Source organism: Aquila chrysaetos, chromosome 7 (genome assembly GCF_900496995.4).
Source record: "Aquila chrysaetos chrysaetos chromosome 7, bAquChr1.4, whole genome shotgun sequence".
Lineage (NCBI taxonomy): Eukaryota > Metazoa > Chordata > Aves > Accipitriformes > Accipitridae > Aquila > Aquila chrysaetos.
This window is the reverse complement of record NC_044010.1, coordinates 15987457-16011361: the sequence shown is the minus strand read 5'-3', so window position 1 is coordinate 16011361 and position 23905 is coordinate 15987457. Positions and strand designations below refer to the sequence as shown.

The 23905-nt window shown below is 44.3% G+C and overlaps 1 protein-coding gene across 1 annotated transcript; it reads left to right on the top strand.

Moving 5' to 3' along the window:
• Nucleotides 1-1131: 1131 nt before the first annotated feature.
• Nucleotides 1132-13738, top strand: STYXL2 (serine/threonine/tyrosine interacting like 2). Its single transcript, XM_030020618.2, has 6 exons — nt 1132-1303; nt 2069-2201; nt 4644-4738; nt 5624-5855; nt 6615-6832; nt 8995-13738. The coding sequence occupies exons 2-6, from the start codon at nt 2089-2091 to the stop codon at nt 11829-11831; spliced, it is 3495 nt and encodes a 1164-aa protein (XP_029876478.1). The 5' UTR covers nt 1132-1303; nt 2069-2088; the 3' UTR covers nt 11832-13738.
• Nucleotides 13739-23905: the final 10167 nt, after the last annotated feature.

Below are 23905 nucleotides of genomic sequence, written 5' to 3'. Positions count from 1 at the left end.
CTGAAAGGCTGCAATAAGGTATCCCTAGAACCTTCTCTTCTCCAGGCTGAACAGCCCCAGCTCTCTCAGCCTTTTTTCATAGAAGTGTTCTAGCCCTCTGATCATTTTGGTGGCCCTCCTCTGGATCCAGTCTAAGAGACCCATGTCTTGTGCTGGGGGCCCCAGAGCTGGACACAGTACTCCAGGTGGGTCTCACTAGAGTGGAGTGGGGGGAAAGAATCACCTCCCTCGACCTGCTGGCCAGGCTGTTTTTGATGCAGCCCAGGATACGGTTGGCTGTCTGGGCTATAAGCGCACATTGCCAGCTCACATCCAGTTTTCCATTCACCAGTACCCACAAGTCCTTCTCCACAGGGCTGCTCTGAATCCATTCATCCACCAGCCTGTACTGATACCGGGAGTTGCCCCAACCCAGGTGTAGGACCTTGCACTTGGCCTTGTTGAACTTCATGAGGTTCACATGGGCCCAATCCTCAAGGCTGTCAATGTTCTCCTGGATGTCATCCCTTCCCTCCACTGAATCAACTGTACCACTCAGCTTGGTGTCATCCGCAAAATTTCTGAGGGTGCACTCAGTCCCACTGTCTTTGTCATTAATAAAGATACTGAACAGTACTGGTCCCAATATGGAATACTGAGGGACACCACTTGTTGCTGATCTCCATTTGGACACTGAGCCTTTGACTGTAACTGGATGCAGGCATCAAGCAAATTCCTTATCCATCGAATAGTCCATCCATCAAACCCGTATCTCTCCAATTTAGAGGTAAGAATGTTGTGGGGGACCATATCAAAGACCTTACAGAAGTCCAGGTAGTTGACAGGTAGCTTGCTTCTGCTAAGCTTGGAGTGGCTCATCCTGAGGTGATACCAGCATTTCAAATTGCACCTGGTGGGATCCCACTTGCCTGGAGGCTCCCTGCAGGTGGAGGTCCAGCCTCACTGGCTCTGGGCTCTTCTCTGGGCTCCTCCTGCAACTGGGAAATGCCAGAGGATCCAGGCCGCAGCAGGGAAGGAGTTAAGCGCTTGACCAGCTGCCGTCTATGAGGCACTGAATTCTTTCCCCGTGCAATCCAGCAGCCAGCGTCAGGACAACACTATATTTAGAAGGCTGATAAAGGTTTGGTGCTGACAGTTGTCCTGCCCCTTGATGAAGAAGCCGTAGAGAGAGCAAGAGGGGGCAGCTGATTTCTCTCCCCGCAAGTACCATTCCCTGCCAGGTTTCCTGCCCTCTTCGCTGGACTCCTTCGCCGTGCCTCTGTCCCCAGCAGGGACCCCTGGAGGATTCATCTGGGCACAGGGGGTAAGTGCCCTTTCCTTGCTCCCCTGCCTCCCCGCTTGCTGCCCCGTGAGCGGCAGCAGCTCCTCACCCCCGGTGGTGGCACGCGGCCGCGGTCCTCCCGCCTGAGGCCGGCGGCTGGGGCCCTTCGGAGCTGCCGCCGGCTGCCGTGGCACGGCGAGGCAGGAGTCGCTCTGGCTGGACCCAGGGAAGTGTCAGCTGCTGTGTTTTCATGCTCCTAACTGAGCTATGGCCCCCTCGCTCTCCCACACCCAGGGCGGGCATGGCAGCCTCCCCACAAAGGATTACAAGGACAAAGTCCTGAGGCTTAAAGCGCCTTCGGCCTTGAGCTTTAGGAGCATTTCATTTTGGGGAGGCGAGGTCTCATGTTTCTTCCCCCAGTGCTCCTTCCAGTCCGGCTCTGGCTGTGTACAGCTCCTTCCAGCCGCCACACATGGGCTGAGCCAGCCGGCCAGGGGGGGGATAGAGTTTCTGCCCCGCCACTCCTTCCTTCCTGCACGCTTACTCACAGGCAAGAAGGGCATTGGTGCTCGCTGGGCAGCAGCCAGGGAGCTGCACGAGGCCTCGGGAACGGCAGGCACCCTGCCCTGGCAGAGGAGCCAGTGCAGCTGGCTTGCGGCAAGGGCTGCTTGCGGGGTTGTGGGAGCAAGATGTGGGAGCCCCTTCTGCCGTACCCCCCCCCCTTGCCACCACAGCCCCACAGCTGGGGGATGGCCTCCTGTGCAGACCTCCATAATGGCCCTTCCTCCTGCCGTGCTCCCCTTGTAGCGGATCCTCTTGCAGCTGCCATGGCCAGCAGCAGAGATTCGGACAGCGAGCAGGTGGTGCCCGATGAGGAGGACGAGGGACCGGACGTGAAGGCTGTGCAGGCCCGCTATCTCCGCAGCCCCTCACCCAGCCGGTGAGTATGCTTGCCGCAGGCGCTGCCATGGCCCCCTGGTAGCATGCGGTGGATCGGCTTGCCTTCCCTCCTCTTCTACCACCTCCTCTCCGCACAGGCACTTGCATCAAGCGTGGAGCCCAGGGCTTCCCTCCCCTCCCTGAGGTGGGGGTTAGTACGCCAGCAGGAGAAAGACTGCAGAGACAGGACTCCTGCGCTAATTAATCCATCCTGCTGAGAGTGTATGCACACACAGAGAGGATAAATTGCAGAAGGCATTACTATGGGGTGGTATCGTTGCTCTTCCCTGTGTCATCCTCCCATCTCCACTCCCATGGTGAAACTTCAGATCCGGTTTTCAACTCTTCCCAAATTCAGCCCCGTCTTTCTGTCCATTAGAAGGACTTGTGGACTTTTTAATGTTGATATTAGCCTTTCCCAGCCCCAGAAAGACTGAGGGTCTTTGGATTCGGGTTTGGTTCAGAGCCATCTTTAGCTACAGGCTTCAGGCACTGAACAGGAGGCTGTCACAGCGCAAGCAGAAATTGAGTTTCCTCAAGCAAAACAAGCATGATTAGATGTGTTTTCTCCTAATACAAGGAAAAATACCTCCCTTTGTACTCTTTTCCTAGAGCAAAATGGTCTGCAGGGCTTTCTGTACACTTTGAGATGCTTTAGCTGAAGGCAGGGAGTAGGGATCAAGTTTGAAAAGAACCTGCCCCAGTGGCCCTCAACAAGTATGAGGTTATGAAATGTTTCCTATTAACTGTGGGGCACTGCAGAAAAATGAAGACAGAGTGCCTATTTCATTTAACTACATGCATTTAAAAATTGTTTAGGAAGTTCACTGAGCTCACATAAAGTAAACTTATGTATTGAACTTGGTAAATCACTCTCCTGCTGCTCATCAGTCACTCAAAATGAACAGAAGCACCTCTTCAGTTTATTCCCTTGCCTTGCCTTGCCTTGCCTTGCCTTGCCTTCCCTTCCCTTCCCCCTTTTTTTTCCCTCCTTTTTTTCTTGCTGTCAATGCCAAAAGCAATGATGAAAATGGCAAGGCCCTTCCCAACGAGAACAAGGCCCTTAAAGCATCCAGACCCGGGCAGTTCTGCACCTGTGTGTTTCATAGATGCTTGGGGTAGCTACAGGTAAAATGTGTTGAGGCTGTGGTGGCAGATTATTACCAACTGTTATCTTTTTATTGAGCTTGGAGGCAACCTTTACAGCAAAAGGAATTGAAGGCAGGGCATAGCTGCAAATTTGTGTCAGCTCCTGTAAATCAGACTGAGACTCCCCTTGCTCATCTCATAAACTCCTTTGAAGAGCTAGAAAAGGATTACTTTCAGTCATGGTTGACAAGTGCTGGAACCCAACTAAATGACCTAGACGAGCCCATTAAGTGGTTTCCGATGGCTGTGCCTTCCATTTTGATTCTGGAGAATGAAAGCAGTTTAGCTCTCCAGACACTTTGCTGCACCCTGACTGCACGTTAATCATCCTCCCTCTCCTGCTTTAATTAAACAAAAACAAACAGTGTGTTGCAAGTACTGCAAGCCTGCATTGCCAGAGAGCTTCTGTGATGGCAGCAAATTTGTCCTAATGATCTGTACCATCTGTTTGGAAGGAAATGTAGAGGGTGTGCATCAGGGAAAAAGCTCTGTAAAATATTTTGTTAAGATGGTCTAAATAAGAAGAGATTTGCTTGGACTGTACAGGCATGGCCAGATGGAAATATATTTGTTTTCAAGATTGAAGCCCTTTTTTGCTTAACAAAAACTTATGTAAATCATGCTGTGTGTCAAAGAACTCCCTTCAAAGATGTTTGTGGGTTTCATAGTTATTTCTGATCTGCAGTTAGACAACACTATGTGAGTGGAGAGACTGACCACAGATTCATGCTATGAAGTGACCAATGTACTGCGCACTGAGGGAGAGATTTACAGGCTTCAATCTTAATGCTTGCATTGCAGCTTGTGATAACTCAAAGGATGCTTGTTGGCAATTAGCTAACAAAAAAAAACCCCAACAGTTTTCTAGCATAATCTGGTTTGAATTTTTCAATAAATTCTAGTTAGGACAATGTTTATGTCTGTCTAAGTGAGAGCTACTTGTGAGACTATTCCTTGTGATCCATCTCCTTCCCAGTCTCAAACCAGACACTGATTTTCTCTACCCAAAACCTCCTCCACTAGTCCATTCTCTTGCACTCCCGGTCCACTGCAGCTCCTCCCCGTGGGACCTGTCTGCATCCTGCAAACACTGGATACCAAGGCATATTTGAAGCCTGTAGCACCGTGCTGGAGAGCAGGGTGGGGGTGAGGGGTGGGAGAAGAGCTGGGACTTCCCTTCTACTGCTCCAGTTCCCTGCTGCTCTCTTCTGGAGTGGGTGAAAAGGGCTAAAGTCCTGGAGATGGGATCCCAGTAGAGAACAATTGCCTAATAGGCAGTGTGGTTTGTTGGCAGGTATTCAGTGATATCGGACACTGATACAGAGAGCATCTTCATGGAGCCAATCCATCTGTCATCTGCTGTGGCTGCCAAACAAATAATCAATGAAGGTAAGAGGAGGAAGGGTGAAAGCACTATGTAAGTAATAGAGAGTTGAGTTGCACTTGTTTTGCCTTTCTCATCCAGAGATCCTAAAATGATAAAAAAGCCTTCATGAGAAAACCCCACCTGAGGTAGAGGTGAAAACCACAAAGAAGTAACAATTTACAGAAAGGTTTGGTGACTTCCTTTGAAGTTGTTCACTGAATCTGTGGCAAAATCATGTACTGCAGTGGTGAATACAGTTTGATTGCTGGTTGCTCGCTGCAACAAACTGAGTAGAATTGAATAGATTGTTTCAGTTGGAAGGGACCTACAGTAATCATCTAGTCCAACTGCATGACCACTTCAGGGCTGACCAAGAATTAAAGCATGTTATTAAAGGCATTGTCCAAATGCCTCTTAAACACTGACAGGGATGGGGCGTTGGCTGTCTCTCTAGGAAGCCTGTTCCAGTGTTTGACCACCCTCTCAGTAAAGAAATGTTTCCTAATGTCCAGTCTAAACCTCCCCTGGTGCAGCTTTAAACCATTCCCATGCGTCCTGTCACTGGATCCCAGGGAGAAGAGATCAGCACCTTCCTCTCCACTTCCCCTCCTCAGGAAGCTGCAGAGAGTGACTGCATTCTTCTGTGGCTAGAATGAGCATGCCCTTAACTCCCAGGCCTTTGGCCAGTGTGGGTCTCTGGACTGATAGGACAGTGCAATATGCTCTTCCCATTACTATCTACCTTGGGACTACTAGATAAGCATGTACATGCATGCATTGCAGACAGGACGGTGTGATGTTACTGGGAAAAAAGCAAGCCACAAGGCTTATCCCAGGAACAAAGAATGACAGGTCATATATTTGTGTTGTTTTTACATGCTTTTAGTTACAATGTCAGTTTATTACAGAACTGAAGACAAAGGACGCCAAGGTAGATTCAGCGTGTCCCAGGATGTTAGAGTCTGCACGGCAGCTGATGGTGGAAGACCTGTACAACCGAGTTAAGGAAAAGATTGATGACACCAGCTTGTTTAACACGCCGTGTGTGATGGACTTGCAGAGGGCACTTGTGAAGGACAGGCTGGAGACCCCCAGGGATACTGTGGATGAAGTCTGGCCTAATGTCTTCATAGCAGAAAAGTGAGTGTCAGCTTTTGTCATCAAGTTGCATGAGATTCCCAGTGAAGGGTCAGATGGAACCATTGAAGGTATAATACGTATTACATGCATCTAATACCTTTCATCCCTAGAGAGCCCCAAAGTGTTTTTCAGAATATGCTCACAAGAATCTCTGTGTGCGGAAAAGTAAATACTTCTGCAATAGGATCAGCAGCTTTCCTGTGCTATTTTGATGCTTCAACAGTTTAGGAAAGGAAAAGGCAAATGAGCCCAAATTACATTGTTCTGATTGGAATTTGGCCCTGAAATTGGCTCTAAAGTCTTTGTTATGTAAAAGAGAATTAAAAAAGAAATGCCGTAGCAAATATCGAGTGGAAATGGCTAGGTCTTTTGTACCGTGGCTCAGCCGTCTGAGACACCTGTGCAAGTGACCAGACAGAATTAGAAGGGGATATAGTGTAAAGTATCAGTTACGGAGTGATAAAACTTGAGAAATAAGTAAACAGCCTGAACCTAGGATGGCAGGATGAGTTTAAAATCAAGCTGGAGTGGAAACTGAGCATGCAGCTCTACTGGTGAATGCAAGTTTCTCATTTTCTTTTCCCAGAGAGTATTGGAAAGAAATACCTGTAGAACTCTCAAAGGACATTAAGGTCTGAGTGGAGCTGCGTGTTGGATGAGTAACACTGACTGGGAGCTCTGTAGACCTTGTAGCAGACAGCTTCTTTCCCACCCGAAATAGGACCACTGATATCTAATATCTTTTTTTCTTTTCTGAAGAAGTGTTGCAGTGAACAAAAGCCGTTTGAAGAGACTGGGGATCACACACGTCTTGAACGCAGCTCATGGTACAGGTGTATACACAGGACCAGGTTTCTACAATGGTCTGAATATCCAATACCTGGGCATTGAAGTGGATGATTTTCCAGATATGGATATCTCCAAACACTTCCGCCCAGCTGCAGAGTTCCTTGACGAAGCACTGCTGACTTACAGGGGTAAGAGGAGAAGATACAGTGGTTCCAGAATGCTTGGGAATTAATGCGTGGAAGTGTTACTCTGATAAACAGCCAATGCCACATTTGTAATTGGGTAGAAGGCAGATACTTTGTTCTCTGCATCCAGTTACGGTCAACACTTCTTGCCCATTTCTGCCATGCCTCATTCAAAACAGGAGGGGGCAAACTAGTGAGAGGAGGCAGCCCAGCAGCCCCTGCTGCAAGCCCCATGTCTTCGGACTCAGACTGGCTGCAAGCCACCTCCCTCAGCTGCTTTGAAAGCACCCTACTATTGCAAAGACGTGAAGCCCCGCTCCGATAAATATATTTTTTATATTGATATTATATAGTACTATATATATTGATATATTCCTGTACACTGTGAGTTTCAGTTTTGCCAGGATGCTTACTACAAAAGAACAGGCTGATTTACTAGAACAATCCAAACAGCTGAGTTGAACCCCTGGATGTCTACACCCAGGCTACTGTACAATTTGCTGGACTCCAATTCCATGGCACCTGTTATTCTGTGGACCTCCAGTGCATACTGGTCATTTTGTTGCAGCTTCAGTGGATAGTTAGAAATATCTTTATGGAATTCAATATGAAAATGAACAACACAATCAGTGATATCACTGATGTTCTTCATATATGTATTCAATGCATTTAATTTTTGTAGAGACAACAGGTTACTTCCTAGTAGAAGTGACAGTAAGAAAAGTGAGAAGTTTTGTTAGTACCGAAGAAAAGTTGAGCCAATTTTAATAGCTCACCAACAACACCACGAGGAGGGACACTCTAGCCATCTATGTTCTTCCTCATACCTCCCATTGCTACCCCTGGCATAGTACAGATGCTTATAGCTGCTGGCATTCATTGACCCTTCAACTCACTAACCCAGCAAAAATGACAGCCCAGCAGGGAAGAGATGGTTTTCCATTGGGTTAGTGAGCTGAACTGGCTCATTAAAGGGCCCGGTGAGTACCAGAGCCGACACAGGAAAAGATACACGGAGACAGGAGCCTTGAAAGAAAGCAGAGGAATGAGATCTCCCTCTTTTGGTGAGCTGTTAGATAGGCTTTACTGGCTGTTAAAAAGCTTAGAAGGCAACTGAGACTTTTGATTGTAGGAATAGGCACATTAGGTAAATACTTGCAGTAAGATAGCAGCAGTCAGAAAGGTGGTGTTTAAACTGGCTTCATTAAGTTTCAGTGCAAACAGTTTGATTAAACTGGAGTTTATCACACATTTAGAAACAGTAATTTCAGTTATTTGCAGGCTAGCAAAGCCTCATTTACGCTCTCTTCATATTTACAAGCTTTTCTTTAACTGTCATTTGCTATAAAAGTAACTTTAAAAAACAATTATTTTGTGCCAAAGCTTAGTTTTCTGCAAGAGGTGGTTTCTGTGTAAATGCCATGAAATAAAGCAGATCCTCAGCTTGGATTCTTGCTCTTGCAGTCACTGTTTACAGAACAGTGGGTCCCAGTAGTTTGAAGCAGCTGTATCAGTTTGTCAGAGTCAAAATCAGCTCTTTTCTGCTAGTTGCTTGGTTTTCCTGTTCTGAGATGATATACTATGACTCTGGCCTCCAGCCAGTCTACATGTAACTGTTTGAGTGTACCTTGCAAAACAGCAGATCTGGATTCTGGCAAAAATATAATTAAATTAATATAAAATTGTATTTAATTCTTACAATGTGCCTTATAAAAAATTAAGTTATTTGCTTGTCCTCCCAATACCTTCCTGGAGGCTAATGCTAATATCTCCCTTTTTACATATGGGGAAACTGAAGCATGGAAGGCTTAAATGTCTCACCCTAAGTCAGCCAGCAAGTCAAGAATACTGTATCACTTGTCTTTCTAATACCTATTATAAGCTTTTTGATTATTTGGGGAAGTGAAGTGTATAGGTGAAAATACAAATATTATTTAGATTGTTTTAAAATGAGCCTGCCCACAGCTTTTGAAACTAAGTGCTTTTTATTCATATGTATCTAGATTTGTATTAAGATAAAGTTAACAAATATTTAGTATTGGTTTCAGTCACTGAAACAAATAATCTGTCTAACACTATTCAGAGAATGCTTTTGTGCTACAAATCAGAGCAACCTCTCTATGTTATTGGAAATAGCTAATTACTTTTATATTCAATATCTGTAGGCAAAATCCTTGTCAGCAGTGAAATGGGAATCAGTCGCTCAGCTGTGCTGGTGGCTGCTTACCTGATGATCTATCACCATATGACCATTCTGGAGGCTCTGATGACTCTCAGAAAGAAGCGTGCCATTTACCCCAACGATGGCTTTCTGAAACAGCTAAGGGAGCTCAACGAGCAATTGTTGGAGGAACGAGAGTTGGAGCATACTGGAGATGAAGAAGTCACTCCTAGTCAAAGCCCTGTTGTCCATGCTGGGACTTCCTCCCAGCTGTCTGGAGTTGGGGACTCAGAAAGCATCATGGGAGCCAAAGCCCACTCCATCACAGTAGAAGAAGAGGACACCAGCAGCCTGCTGGGTAGTCTTATGAGCTCTTCGTCAATGGAAAAAACTAGCTGGGTTTCCAAACACTCCACCCTCATCAGTGAGGAGGAAGAGGAACAGTTGTATGAGGAATGGAGGAAGAAACAAGGCCTGCCTGCAAAGGAACCAGGAGTTAACCATGGAAGAAGAACATCTCCAAAGCTTCTGGATCAGGAAGGGGAACAAACTGAGGAGGATGTGGAACAGAGGATCCATGACTGGCAGCGTAGAAATGAGAAATACCATATGGAGGGTCCACCCAGGGAGGAGGATGGAGATTCCAGCATGGGAGGAAGACCTTACCCATCAGGTGAATTCAGTGATGTTGAGAGCGTGAGCAGTTTTGAGATCCGAACCCTAAAACAACAGCTGGAAGCCAGTAGCTTTAGCAGGATGAGATGCCGCACAGGCTCTGTGTCTTCAGAGAGCACTTGGGACATGTGGAACCAGAGGCTTCTGGAGATTGAGAAGGAAGCTGCTCAGAGGTATCGTTCTAAGAATAAAAATTGTGGGGAGAGACAATCCCCAGAAACAGGAAGAAAGGAGAGGGATGTGGATGAGGAGAGTGTGTTTTCAGACTGTAGCTCCTTTTACAATTTTTGCCAAAAGAACAAAGACAAGTTAACTCCTCTAGAAAGGTGGAAGGTCAAGAGGATCCAGTTTGGCTTCCACAAGAAGGATTTAGAACCATCATCATCGTCTGCACCATCTCCAGCAGAAGATGGCGGTCAGGCAGGTGGGGAGGGGACAGAAGGGAAGAGTTTGTCAGATATTAACCTGACTGCTTACCAGGCTTGGAAAATGAAGCGGCAGAAAAAGGTGGGCAGTGAAAGCAAGGAGGAATTTGTGGAGTTTGCCAAAAGTGAGGATTCTGCTTCAGCTAAAAAGAAGCAGAGGCGTATAGAGCTCCTTGAACGTTCAAAGAAAATTTTAGAAGAAAGCCAGTCCATGTGCAGCTGGGAGACAGACAGTACGATGAGTGGGAGTATCCCACTGTCAGCTTTCTGGCCCTCAACACCTTCTGCAAGCGGTGCTGAGGATGCAGCTTCTGTACTGAGCATGCAGACAAATCATTCATCTTTATCACAGACCAGGAGCAGCACGGGGGCAATGCAGCCTCAGATGCCAAGTATACCCCTTCCCAGTCTCCCAGTTGGCCCAGGTGACACAATATCCATGGCAAGCATTCAGAACTGGATTGCTAACGTGGTCAGTGAAACCATTGCTCAAAAGCAAAATGAGATCATGATGCTGTCCCGTCCATCGTCTGCAATGGCCTCCAGCGTAATGTCAGGAGACCTTGGCAGGCGTGTAGATGATGATAAGGTTTCTCTTCTCAGTGCTCAGAGTGGCTCATCTCTTGCTACCTCTCAGCTTCGCCAGCAGGACATGCACAGGGCTGAGTCTCAGTCTGTCCTGTCTTGCAATACCTCAGTGAGTGCAAGGACAGAAGGGACTAGTTCAAACATGAAGACAACACAGACAAGCAAGCCACTGTACAGCCTCTTTGCTGATGATGTTGACCTAAAGAAACTCAGGAGGAAAGAGAAGGAGATGCAAATGGAAATGAGAGAGAAAATGTCAGATTATCAAATTGAAAAGGTGATCAGAGACAATAAACGCAGCACTTTATTTAAAAAAAAGATTACCAAAGGAGAGCAAAATGAAATAGAAGATGACAGAGAGAGTACAACAAACAGCCACAGGCACCCCTTGCAAGCAGATCTTGACAGAAGTGAAGTCTTTGATCTGTCCAGTCAGCCTGCAGACACAGGTGCACTCGAGTCAGAGATAGAGACTGATATTACCAAGTGGCTCGGTAGCCTGAAAGCAGAAAGAGAAGCACCATCATACTATGATCAAAGTGAGAAGGCTAGAGAGAAATATAGCAGATCATCCAAAGTTAGAGAGATGGATTCTGAAACATCCAGTTACAGATTCTCCAGATCCCAAAGAGAAGAGCTAGACAGCTGTTCTTCCTATGAGTCAAAAGGAGATTCACTGAGAACCATGTCAAGATTTTCCTCTGCTTCTGCAAAGGAGGATAAAAAGATGTATACGTTCACAAGGTCAAGGGTCAGCGAGACAACAAGTTCCAGAGAAAAGAGCCCAGAGCTGCATGTTTTCAGCCAAACACCTGAACCATCCTTTGACTCTGAATCCCCTGAACCATCTACACAGAGTCGAGTTAGATCTCGTCATGTGGAGGCATGTGAAGAGGAGGCCAGGTCAGACATGTCAGAATTTGGAGCTAAGAGAAAGTTCACCCAGAGCTTTTCAAAGTCTGAAGAGGATGGAAAGAAGGAGGCAAAAGTGGAACAAAGTGAAGAAAGATTTGCATCTAGACAGTTCTCTCAGTACAGGCGAAGCATGCGTAAAGAAGAGGAAGAAGAGATGGATGATGATGCCATTATCGCTGCTTGGAGAAGCCGACTAGAAGAAACTACGGCAAAGCTCCGGCGGAGAAGGGAAGAGTGATCACGATCAGATTATAGGAACACAAGCAGAGCCACAGAGTCCCTGAATCACTCATCATTATATTTCTGATAATCCTTTGTGGTTTGTAGGGCATTTCCTGCAGATAGTTCTCTTCTTAATCAAAAGCGATAAAGGGAAGAGGTCAAGTTTTGGAAGTGTTTGTGGTTTGTCAGAAAGAAGATGCTAGTATTAAATGATCAATGTAGATAGGAACACAATGTTAGAAGCCATTAGGAGCCAGACAATGTTTCAACAGTAAAAGCAAGTAATGGTGGTACCTCAATTCAAAAGACCAATCACATCCCATTTTGGTTATTTCAATTTCCTAGTCTCGTTAAAGACTGGACATATTTTTTCTAGGATCTTTTTGATCATAAATGGAAGAAGCCAACAGCCTTTTCTAGGAACTTGAAGAATGTTCCTCTCTTAATCAGTTTTACTTTATACCACTGAGAAGATATTGCCAGGTAGGCTCCATTTTTCTGCACCAATCTTATGAATGTCTACAGAAATAAGACAGTTCAGGGGAATATATGTACTGTTTTACTTCATTAAGTAGCAGAAGCAGAGTGAAATACTAGAAAAAAGATGCCTCCTTCTTTTCAGAAGTTCAATGCAGTAATGAATGTAGTCCTGTGGTACCATTGTTTTCTATTAGATGGAGTCATCTCTGCTCCAGTATGGTTGGCTCCTCCTAATAACTTTGGGTCGACAAAGGAAAAATACAGTAATATTAGCAGCCTTCTAAAAATTATGTTCTGATCTAGCTAGAGATGGAGTTAGGGTTAGGATTAGTGTTAGGTTAGGCTGGGTTTCTGAAGTACTGACTTCAGTTTGCTTTATGTATGCAGCTCAGCTAAGTCTGTGCTTTTATGTCTATAGTCAGATTGTCATGTATTAATTTTCAACATGATTGCCTTAAAAGAAAAGAGTGATACACAAACTGACCTCATAATAAAATGATGTATAACCAAAGCGTTGGTATAAGGCACCATGCACCTAAGGACGGATTGTATGTCTGTTGAATGCGGTACTTGGAAGCTCGTTTTTAGGAGATGGTAGGTTTAGCTGATGTGTTACAGTTAACGTGTTGTTTGTATCACAAGCTGCAGAGCCCACTTTTCAGAGCGAGTGGAAGGAGAACAATCTCCATGTTAACTGAGTACACCAAGTTAAGAGCCTCGGGTCTTTCCATGCCCTGCAGAGCCTCGTGAGCTTGTGTGACAGGACCTGCCAGGCCTGCCACAGCATCACCTGTGTGGCTCGTATGACACTGTGTCTTTGACACATCAAAACACCCAACTCTTTGTCACCAGTCAACACCCTCCACCTCTCTCTTATAAACACCCAGGCCAGTTTCTCCTGATTTCTTCTTTGGAATTATCTGTTCCCTCTTCTGTACAGACTGCATTTTGAAACAACAAAACCCTCTGGCAGAGCTGAGTATAAAACAACAGTGGAGGAAGGATGCAGTATTGCTCTCGCAGGAAGTTTTGTCTTCCTTTTTCTTGTCATCTCTTCTCCCTCCCACTGTGGTGCTTAGAGCTCACTATTACTATTATGCTAGTACCTCTCCCTATTTTAGTTGTGTAATACAGACAGTAAGCTCCACAGGGCAAGGGCCTGGTCTTTGTCCTTGTCTGTATGACGCCACGCACATCAGCAATGCTATCTAAATAATGGTTACTGATAACAAAATGCAGCTGCCAATTTTCCTAAACTTAGAATCATTTCTCTCAACTATAACTCACTGATTAGACATTATCCCTGCTTCTCTGAAGATAAAGATGACTCTTTCTGACAGCCAGGACTAGGGTAAATGATAGCTACTTATTGTCAGGTGAATGGAGTCTCAAAATCAGGTGATTGAACAATAACAGGGGTAGAAAAATAAGAGAAAGAACATATTTTACTTGTGTGTGGGTTTTTTTTTTGAGTACTCAGATTACATTTTTGAAGTACATAAGGAACATGGTCTTGTTAATATTTCAGGCATGCAGAGATGCTATGAGGCTTATAATGCACTTCTACTACAATATAATATATAATACAATGCATCCCTTGTTTCTGCATACTTCTGTGAGTTGTATTTTTTTAAAGTAGTGGAATTCCAGGCTTTGATCCACATTCTGAGATTGTATATTAAATTTCTGCAATGTGTGTTAGGACAGGCATTTTCCTCATTTCTTCATCCCTGGTAAAGTTGCTCTGTGGAAAAAACTCTGCATATCCATATTTCGAGCTGGCTTTAATTTCACTCTAAAAAAGGTCTTAAGTTTTGATGGACCAAAGTGGAAGTGTGCGATACCTTCTGGCACTGAATTTATTTCTTTATCAAAGGCTGGTTCCCTCTGAAAAATCTCTCTCCCCCTTCCTATGGCTGGCTGCTGTTCTCAACAGAAATGTCTGTCCTCTGCAGTACTGTAGGGGGCATCTTACACTGTAAAAGATGAGCATTGTATGATGTAGTAATTGGTTTCATTTTGCACTGTACAGCACAGCCTTTGTTTGGGTAGCATTTTGATTTAAACACTAATCTAGGTCTGCTGCACAAATAAATTATTCAAGACCGAGGGGCAGAATATGGTTCTATAACAAGCCTGAGCCAAGCCATCCTGATAGTGAGTTTTGACCCTTCTGGGAAAGGGTTAAGTGGGTTCTGCTGACTCACTGAGGTAGGTGGCTTATTAGTTCACTTGTGTAAAAGGGAGATAAAAATGGTTTGCTGGGGAGAGGCCATCTAAGATGCTGGCTGAGCAGTCATGAGGGAGAAGCCTTAGAAATAGCTGAACTTTATTTTCTTATTGCTTATATCCTTGTTAATAAAGCCAAACCCCCAAAGCAATAAGGGGGTGGGGATCATTTTGGACTCCATTCAGTGTACGGCCTGTGCTTGAAAGCGAGATGGGAAAGGCTCCAGCTCACAGGTATAAATTACATGAAACAGTGACATAAAGACCTTGCATGGTGAAAATATTAAAGCATTCAGTCATAAGACCAATAACCAGGAGAGACAGAAATGGAGAGGTTGAAGGCAGGCTAGAAAGTCAGGTTTTAAGATGAGAATTTAGAAGAAGATAGGGAATCGGTGAAAGGGGAGAGATCTGCACAGATTGTTTCAGGTGACCAGAGCTGCAGAGTGAATGGTTTTTCAGCAATGATGCTGGTCTGACATTAGATTAAAAGAGTAGGTAAGTACCCAAATTTATCTAGGAAGGATTTTTCAGCAAAGATATGCTGATATTTTTGCTCAGCCTCAGTTTGCTGCTGTAGGCAGAAGGGGGTTTTTTGGCATTGTATAGTGGAAGGTGAAAGTGTAAGGAGCATCCATACAGTCAGTTAAGAATATAAACACAAGAACATCAGAAAGGCTGCATGGGGTCAGACCAAAGGTCCATCTGGCTCAATATCCTGTCTCTGACAGAGAACAACAGTGAATACCTAGGGAAGAATATAAAAGCAGTGATATAAGTGATATTTCCCCAGCATGATCTTCCAGCTTCTAATCACTTGCAACTCAAGGACTTCCTGAGCCAGATGTGATATTTTTTTATTTAATCACCCTTGATAGATTTTCCTTCTATGGAAGTGCCTAGTCACTTTTGAGTTACAGTCATTATAGCCTTGCATGCACTAGCCTCTGTGATCTCTTGTGGCCAGAAGTCCCACAACTTACTCTACACTGAATGCTAAGCCATGTCCTTTTTTGTCTGTTCTGAACCCGCGGCCCACTAGCCTCCTTTAATGCCAGGATAATTTCTAGTTAGTATCTACATGCCCCACATGATTTTACCGCCCTCTATTGTTATGCCCCATCCTTAGCGCTCTGTTTTTCAGCCCGAGTTACTCATTCCTTATATGGGAGCTGCTCCATGTCTCTGATTATCCTGGCCATTCTTCTCCAAACCCTTTCCAGTTCTACTTTGTCACATTTGAGATGAGGGACCAAATCCTTACACAGTATTCTGGGTGCAGGTGTGGCAAGGACTTATCCTTATGGCATAATGACCTTCTTTTTTCCATTCTCTGTTCCTTCCCTATTAACTCCTAACAGTTTGCATGCTTTTTTGGCTGTTGCTGAGCACTAAGGTGATATTTTCATGGAACTATTTATTATAGCCACAAAATCTTGTTGCTGGATGGCAATGGTCAGCTCTGAGATCATGATTTTATATGTGAAGTTTTCTTATGTATAATGCTTTACATTTATTAGCCTTGAATTTCATCTGCCATCTTAGTGCTCAGTCTCACTGGCCTCTCATTTCTACTACTCTGTTTCCTTAATGTCCTTTGAACAACATAGAAACTCAGAGTATGTGGGAAGCAAAGTTAAAGAGGGATACATGAGAGAGAAACCCATTTGAAGTTGGTCTGAGTGAAGTAAGAAGGAAGAAAGTGATAAAAGCTGGAGAGCTAGGAGATAAGAAGTGTTCAAAAAGAGATCTGAAGACAATAGGCAAATTAAGAAGGGGACCTACACTGGATGGAGACAGTAAGATATGTATGTAAGCTGAGGAGGTTAATGCAAAATATTAATTTGTTTAGATGTATAAAAATCTGGGGAAAGGTTATGGGGCAACCTCTGTGGGAAGGAAGGAGATGGTGGGATTTACAGAAATTACAGGTTTGTGAGAAATGTGAAGGGAACTGTGAGAAATGGAAAGGGTGAGAGACATTAGTGGGACATAGATGATAAAATGACATCTGTGCTAGACTAGGAATTCAATGTGGCAGAAGCAAGTTTGGCAGGAAGCAGAAATGTGCCAGAAATAAGTTATTCCTAGCGTAACAGCTGCATTCTGCGTTGTAATACTGATAGGTGTGGGGCCACGGCCCATTTCCCCCCATTTAGGATTTTCAGGGTAATTTGATTTATTGCATGTGGCAGTAGTTTAGACTGGATAATTTTAAAAGGAGTTTAGCACCATTGCCTTCTTTTACAGCTCCTTAAGAAATGCTTACACATTAGCTATAGTGGAGAGCTATGTGAATTATGAGACAAAAAGTTTTACTTGGGGATGGTTATGTTGCATTGCCTGCCTTTCCTTAAAGGGTTTAGCTGGAATACATTCAATATAGACATTATAACATGGAAACACAGTATCCGTGACCTTCCTAAATTTATAGACAGTCAGAGATGCAGAGAGCATGTGATTAATATAGTCTAGGGCTTGGAAACAGACACTGCATGCTCATATACTCCAGCAAAACCTCTTTGAGAGCTACCTACCTATTCTCTGAATTTCAGTTGTCATTTAGAAAAATGAAAGTGGGTTAAATCTCTGGCTGTTCTAATTGTGAAAAAAACTTCCAAAATTGGAACTATGTGTATCAAATAAACAGTTCTCTAGAGAGGTGGGAGCATAGCTCTAAATGGTGTGTGAATTGCCTCAGTCATCTCAGCAAGGTGCTAACTTAGTTGCCCAGCAGTAATAATTTAAATGCCAGTAAGATTTGTTACGTGGTTCTTCATGTAAAAAATGGAGAGAGGTTCTAAGTACATATATTTAGGTTGTGTATTGCAAATACCAGCATAATCTACTTAAATTAACACCCTGTCATTTTGGCTACCCCTAGGAACAGAAATTTTTTGGTCGTGGAAGAATCCTATCCTTTTTTTTTTTTCCTAGATCACCTTTTGTTCTTTGGTACACGTCAGCGTATTCAAGAGCTGATTTCATGTTGCTTCCATATATCCCCGTTAAAACCATTCGGTAGCTTCTGAGCTTGGTGTTTTCCTGTGACTGCTGTTCCCCTGCCACAGGGTGTGCACACACATACACACAAGCGTGCGTGCGCACGTGCACACACACACACACGCACAGACATAAAGGGAAAACATTATTTGTGACTTATAAAAGCAGGCAACAATATGAATTTAGTTCTTCCCAGGACCAGCAGGTTAAAATGTTGGGATGTCTATGCCAAGCTATCCAGGTATGGTGATGTGAAAACTGTCTTAGAGAGACAGAGAAGGGACATCCTATCTGTGCTTTGAACCTTCCCCTCTGAATTGTGTTTCAAAGATTTTTATTTGCATGTGTCTTTAAAATAGACAAATTTAATCCTTACACAGGACTGTAACTGCTTCCACATATGATTCATACCTGCAGGCAGATTGGTTTACTTTTAGTTAAGATATGTATGCCCTGGAAGACACAAATGGGTATAATGGAAAACTAGCTTCATTGTTAACTATGAAGAGAACAATGTCTCTACATAATCAATCAATCAATCAATCACTTTTTTTTCCAGTGCACCCTTCATGCCAACATGCCTGAACGCTTTACGGTCATTAAATTAAATCAAAGAACACACCACAGAATGGACAAGGCCAGATCAATAAATCTTAAAACCTGATTCAAACTTACCAAGGACTCTGCACAAGTAACCATGAAAGGAAGGATGACTCCAGTCAGAAGGGCCTGTGTGCAGGCATAAAACTGAACCAAGATGTAGGTGATACTAGTTAGAAGACAGAAACATTTAAAGGAACTGATCATTTTTATAGCATCACCCAACTACCAACAGCATCTACCTGGAGCTCAATGTCTTAAGAGTCTTTTTGGACTTCTGAGTGATATTACAAAATAGTCATGGTGGCAAGAACTGTTTACGACCGGCCAGACAGCTATATGCTTCAGGTCATGTCCTGCCAGGAACGTGCCTAATTTCAGAGATTTGCCTATTTGTGATCTCTCCATTTGATTATTGCAGGGCAACATATTAAAGAAAGATGCAGCACACACTAGCTGGTATTAAACATTGTGTGACTGGTCTGTCTTCATGGACCATCCCAGCCATTTGATCTTTGCAACGACTCCACACTGAACTTGGATCCAGTCGAAAGCTGTCCGTTAGTTTGGCAGAACATCTCTCCCTCCTTGCCTGAGAGGAGAGCTTTATGAAACCACAATAGCCTTTATGAAGCTACCAATTAATGGGGAGCTTTGTACATTTTGCTCATAGAAATTTCCCAGTAGCTGTCATAATCTATGAAGGTTCATTCCCAGCGCAGATAAAATGACCACAGGCCTAACTACATTCAAAACTAAATGCAAACCCCAGTTCTTCAACTTAAACTTCCCTCCCTCAATAATTTTGCAAGGCATGTGCTCCTTAGTCTGTGAATTGGATCAAAAGTACTGCCTAGAGGCAAAGGGTCAGAGGAGATTCCACATATGAAAAGCAGGAGGCCCTCAAAAGGGTGCAACCTCAGTTGCTGAACAGACACCACAAATATGATAGATAAAAGCCCACATGAGACTCTGGTATGTGAGCAAGCAGAAGCTGACAGTTGCCCCTCAGGAATACAGTATAAAGCTTTCAGTTCTGCAGGAGATGTGATCTGAAAGTCTGCTTCCTGGAAGCAGTCACACCTGAACTGTTGCATGGTGCTGCAGTTGCATAATTTAATAGTTGTCCTGTTTCATCCCATGGTGAGTGTTCCTGGTGGTAGTGTACACATAAAATTTGTAAGTCATTAGGGATAAGAGGGTCTATGCAAGAAAAGGTCAGACATTATCCTCATGACTGGCAAAAGTGGTCCATATTAAAACAAAGAAGGTGTTTGATTTTCTTTTGAACATGGGCTGATGATTCAGACCCACATGCCCTTCATATGCTCTCTCTCCCCTTCCCATCTCCTCTCTTTTAAAACAGATTTAAGTCCATCTACTTTTATATTTTCAAACAAAACCCATAAAAGGGCCATAAATATCATGACTCGCTAAAATGAAAGCTGTTTTCTTCTCCTCCCAGGAGACTCCTGCCTGAGAGAGAGACAGAAAGAGTTCACCTCTTTGAAAATTTCCTCCTCTGTTGAAGTAAAGCTGGTATCTAAGAGCAGTCTTCAAGGCTTTGTTCTTATCATCTTGACCTGGCTTTGTACCAGCTTCTCTCTGTATTGCTTGTGGAAGTGTGAAGGACGGGGCTAGGGGAAGGACTTTTGGCTATCACTGGCAGAGCAAGGGTCATGCTTGGAAAGCGATTTCATTGTGGTTTCAGAAAATGTTATAAACTCAGTGCACTGGCAAAAAGAATGAAGAAACTCATTCCCCTCCTGGATCAGACCAGTGACCCACCCCTTCTGTCTCTGATGTTGTCCAGAATCAGATGCATCTGAGAAAGTATAAAGAAAGTTTAAGTGGGTAATTATGGACTAACCTGCCCTGAGTAAAATTTTCTTCCCGCCTGACCCAAAGCCCTCCTTCATCTCTCTTCCTTGGTTAGAGTTCAAGTCTATGCCCTGAAGCATGATGGCTTCTCTCCCTTCCAAACTGCTTTTCATCCTGGCCTGTCTAATGTAACTGCCTATGACAGTGTTGTGATGGGATGTATAGGTCTTGTCCATTGAGAGTCTGTGACAGATCATAGCCTTATTGGAAAGAGAGGCAGAGAGGTGAACAGAAGGCAAGGGAGGAGAGCATAAACTCAGATGAAATATCCATCAGGAAGATGGAAAGAAGAGTGAGTGCCTGAGAAACTAATTGCTGCCTGCTGATCTGGGCTGTGGAGATAGCTTGCAAGTGAGCATTTTTGCTTTTCAGGATTTCAGCCTGGAGCATGCTAGGAAAGTCAGCCCTTGGCTGAAACTACTCATCAATACTTCCCCTTATATATATATATATATAGTTGTTTTTTTTTTTAAAAGCTGTAGAAGTATGAGAGTAGTCGTAAGAAAAATATTCTATTATATTCTGAGGGAGCTTTTTCTTCCACTGAAGTTCACTACTTATTTCTGAAAAGGTATTGGAGTAATCTGGGGCTACTAGACATTGAACGCCTATGAAAATCAGGCTATTTTTCTACTGCCTGAAAAGGATTTAGGAACCCAAAGTCAGATATTCCTGTCTAGGTCCTCGTCCCTATCTTATAAACAGAGATGGCTGCTCATACTCCCGAGTCAAGCAAAGAGCGTATCTGAAAGTGTCGCAGACTTTGCTAGCTCCTGTGGGTTTGTTTGATCATTGCATAGTCCATCAACATTTGTGTGACACAATGCCAGATGCCCCAGTGTGAGGGTTAGAATTGTCCGACACGTGAAGGCTCTTGACTTTTTAGATGTTGTCAACATTATCTCCAGTGATAGCACTTTACCATAAAAAGCATTAACAAAATTCCAGGGAAGGTTTAGTGTACTTTCTAGGTGGATACTTTTCATAGTATGCAGGTTGAATGACAGCTTTCACTTGTTTGTCCAGGAGTTCAACAGTTCCTAGGGAGAGGGAACAAAGACCTAGGTCTTGGATTGTATCCAAGCCTCAGCAGTGATTAATTTCACTCCCGCAGTATCCACAGTTTCCCATATTCCTTTCCCTCAAAAGTGCTGCAAAGTGATCCAGCATTTTCCAAGTGATGGGTGTTGAAATCTCACCTGATCTCCTGGATGCCACACTGGGGTGTTCAAGGCATCCTGCTGGTGTTGGTTCAGCCCAGGGGATTGTTCATTAAGAAAATTGACTATATCATTTCTACTGGCAACAGCTGCAGTGAGCAGTTCAGTGGCAGTGTTCAAGGCTCTGTAATCTCCTGTTAGTCACCACTTGCCCTTACGTTTCTTTACCAGTCATAAAGGAGAATTGTAGGGGAAATGAGACATGACAATGATTCCCTGTTCTTCCAGCTCCTTTATCAATTCAGTAACAGGATGAATAGCATCAGAAGGTAATTTGTATTGTGGAATATTAACTAGCTTGCTATGGGGTAAAGGAGCAGCTGTTTGCAACAGATTAACAGTCAGGGATGCTTTTGTAGCAGGTAAACTGTGGGGCAAAGAGGGTGGTGTCCCTATTTCCCGTTTTCCCCATGAGTCCATCCACAACTGACCCTTCAATACATCCATACCCAATATATTACAGGAACCTAAAAGTAAGGTCAGGCAGATTGTCTGTCCATTAGACAGAATTAGTTTAGACCTGACCAGTGGGTGGTTAGTAATTTTCCCATTAACGCCTACAATAGAAACTAACTGCTTGCTAAGCGGAGGCTGTCCTTGGTAAGTGTCCTTACCTACCATTGATATTTGGGCTCCTGTGTCAATGAGGAATGTTGTAAGGTAGCAATCATTAACTGCGACCATCATTTCAGGACTGGGATCCTCAGCAGTGGGAGTAGCGGTTGCCAGTACTGCTACTGAACCAAGCCCTTATCCTAGTTTCCTGCATATTCGCGGTCTAGGTTTAGTGCTGATAGATTTGGGTATATCCCTGAACTCCCATCCCTTGCATTCTCTGGCTTCCTAGTCATTACCCTTTTAAACCATATGGTGTCACCCCATCTCCTGACACAGGTCCCAAGGGGGCTATCATGAGAAGTGGATGAGGGAAACCCATCCAGCTGCCGCAGAAGGGGAGCTGGCAGCCCATTGAACTGACTCAGAGAGAGCCCCTTCTCTAAACACATTTTCCATCACCTCTTACGCTCAGTAGTAACTGAGGGTGTTTCCCAATTTCCCCTTTTTGCTTTTGTCTTTTGCATGGAAACAGGCTGGCTCTTTTGCATTTACTTTAGCTGAGGTTCTCCCCTGGTTTTTATCCTGTGGGACATACAGTGGTAAATCTACTAGCATACGTTGAAGGGCCTCTTGGAAATTAATACCATTTAAGCTTGTCTTAATGGCTAAAGCTAAAGATTTCTAGCCCCCCTTATCTTCCTTTATTACAGGTCAGAAGTGTATAGGCTCCAAATCACCTCCCAGGGATGTGGCTCTGTGGGAAGGGGTTGTCCAGCCCCTGGGGCAATGGGTGCTCGTCCTTCTAATTCAGCTAAGATCACAGGTTTCAGCAGGGCAGTCTGCAGGCTGACTGCGGAGGCCCAGGGCCACGCACTTTCCCCCCACGGTCAGTGTGGTGCATCGTGCCTCCCCAGCACAAAGTGCAAGTCCATAAGAGACCAGTAATGTTTGGCCTCGTGGTATCCAACAGTATTCCTGGACCTAATGCCAGTGATTGAGCTTCAGCTGGGCCAAGGTGGAGCTGGTTGGCTCTGGCTGTCCAGATCAGTGCTAGCCTGTCCACAGGTGTTTCCCCTGCGTTAGCTCGGTATCTGTCCCCCAGACCTCTTAACTCCAGGGCAGTAAGCCCTCGAGGAGTTGTGGACAGAGGTGGGTTTTGTGCCCCTGAGGGCGTGCTGTGTTGTTCAGTCTTGATTACTGGTGCCAAGAGAGCAGGGGCAGGGAATTATCATCATTCACCTGGCCCTGAGGGGAGGGGATGCGGGTCTGCTTGTTTCCAGATATCCCCATCCCAATCAGCATCAGACATGGCACAGTAGACTTTAACCAGGTCTACTGTAGTAGCTTCCGACAACCTCCTCCTGTGCTATTCAGCTTCTGCAATTATCTGGGGCTAAAGTTTCGACTCAGGCAGTCTATTTTGCATTTCTAATTGCTTACACTGTACTTCCCAAGTATTCTTTCCATTTTTCTTTTCTCATTTTCCTTTTTCAACTGTACATTTTCTCCTTTCAACTCATCAATCATATCCGTTGCTCCCTATGACAACTGTGTAGTAGCCAGCACATAGCATCTTTCCCTTTTCCCTTCTTTAACTTAAAAGAAGCCTGCCATCTGGCAAGCTCCTGCCAAATATGATCAGCATCTGTGCAGTGGCTCTTGACCTAGGACAAACCCCACTTGGGATTTCGCCATCCCTCTTTCTCCCAGTTGTTGCCACTCAGTGTCTAGTTTTTCATGGCACAGACAAACAGACATACAGAGACACAGACAGTATCTTTACACTCACACCAAACTGATTGCCTCAACAGGCATGGCAAAACACCTTGTGCTTGCCAACAGAGTGTGTCTAAGAGAGATCCCTCTTCTGACACCAATAAAATGTCATTGTTATCAATTAATATGTATAATATGATTGAAGTAACCAGGGAGCTGCTAAATCCCTGTGTACAGCCCCCATCAGTTAATATTTAAAATAGGGAAACAATAACTAGACATGATTTAGGGTTTAGGAACTAACAATTAGACAATGGGGCTTTATGTTTATGTCAGAAAAGGTAATGGATTGTGGCCTGGTCAATAAACCTTGAAGAACCACTTGGAACTGCCAAGATTGGGG

Bases quoted from the DNA above. Each gene is read 5' to 3' on its own strand.
- STYXL2 (XM_030020618.2), top strand. From the start codon at position 2,089: ATGGCCAGCAGCAGAGATTCGGACAGCGAGCAGGTGGTGCCCGATGAG. The intron at 2,202-4,643 runs GTGAGTATGCTT...GTTTGTTGGCAG, and splicing joins CGCAGCCCCTCACCCAGCCG to GTATTCAGTGATATCGGACA. The intron at 5,856-6,614 runs GTGAGTGTCAGC...TCTTTTCTGAAG, and splicing joins AATGTCTTCATAGCAGAAAA to AAGTGTTGCAGTGAACAAAA.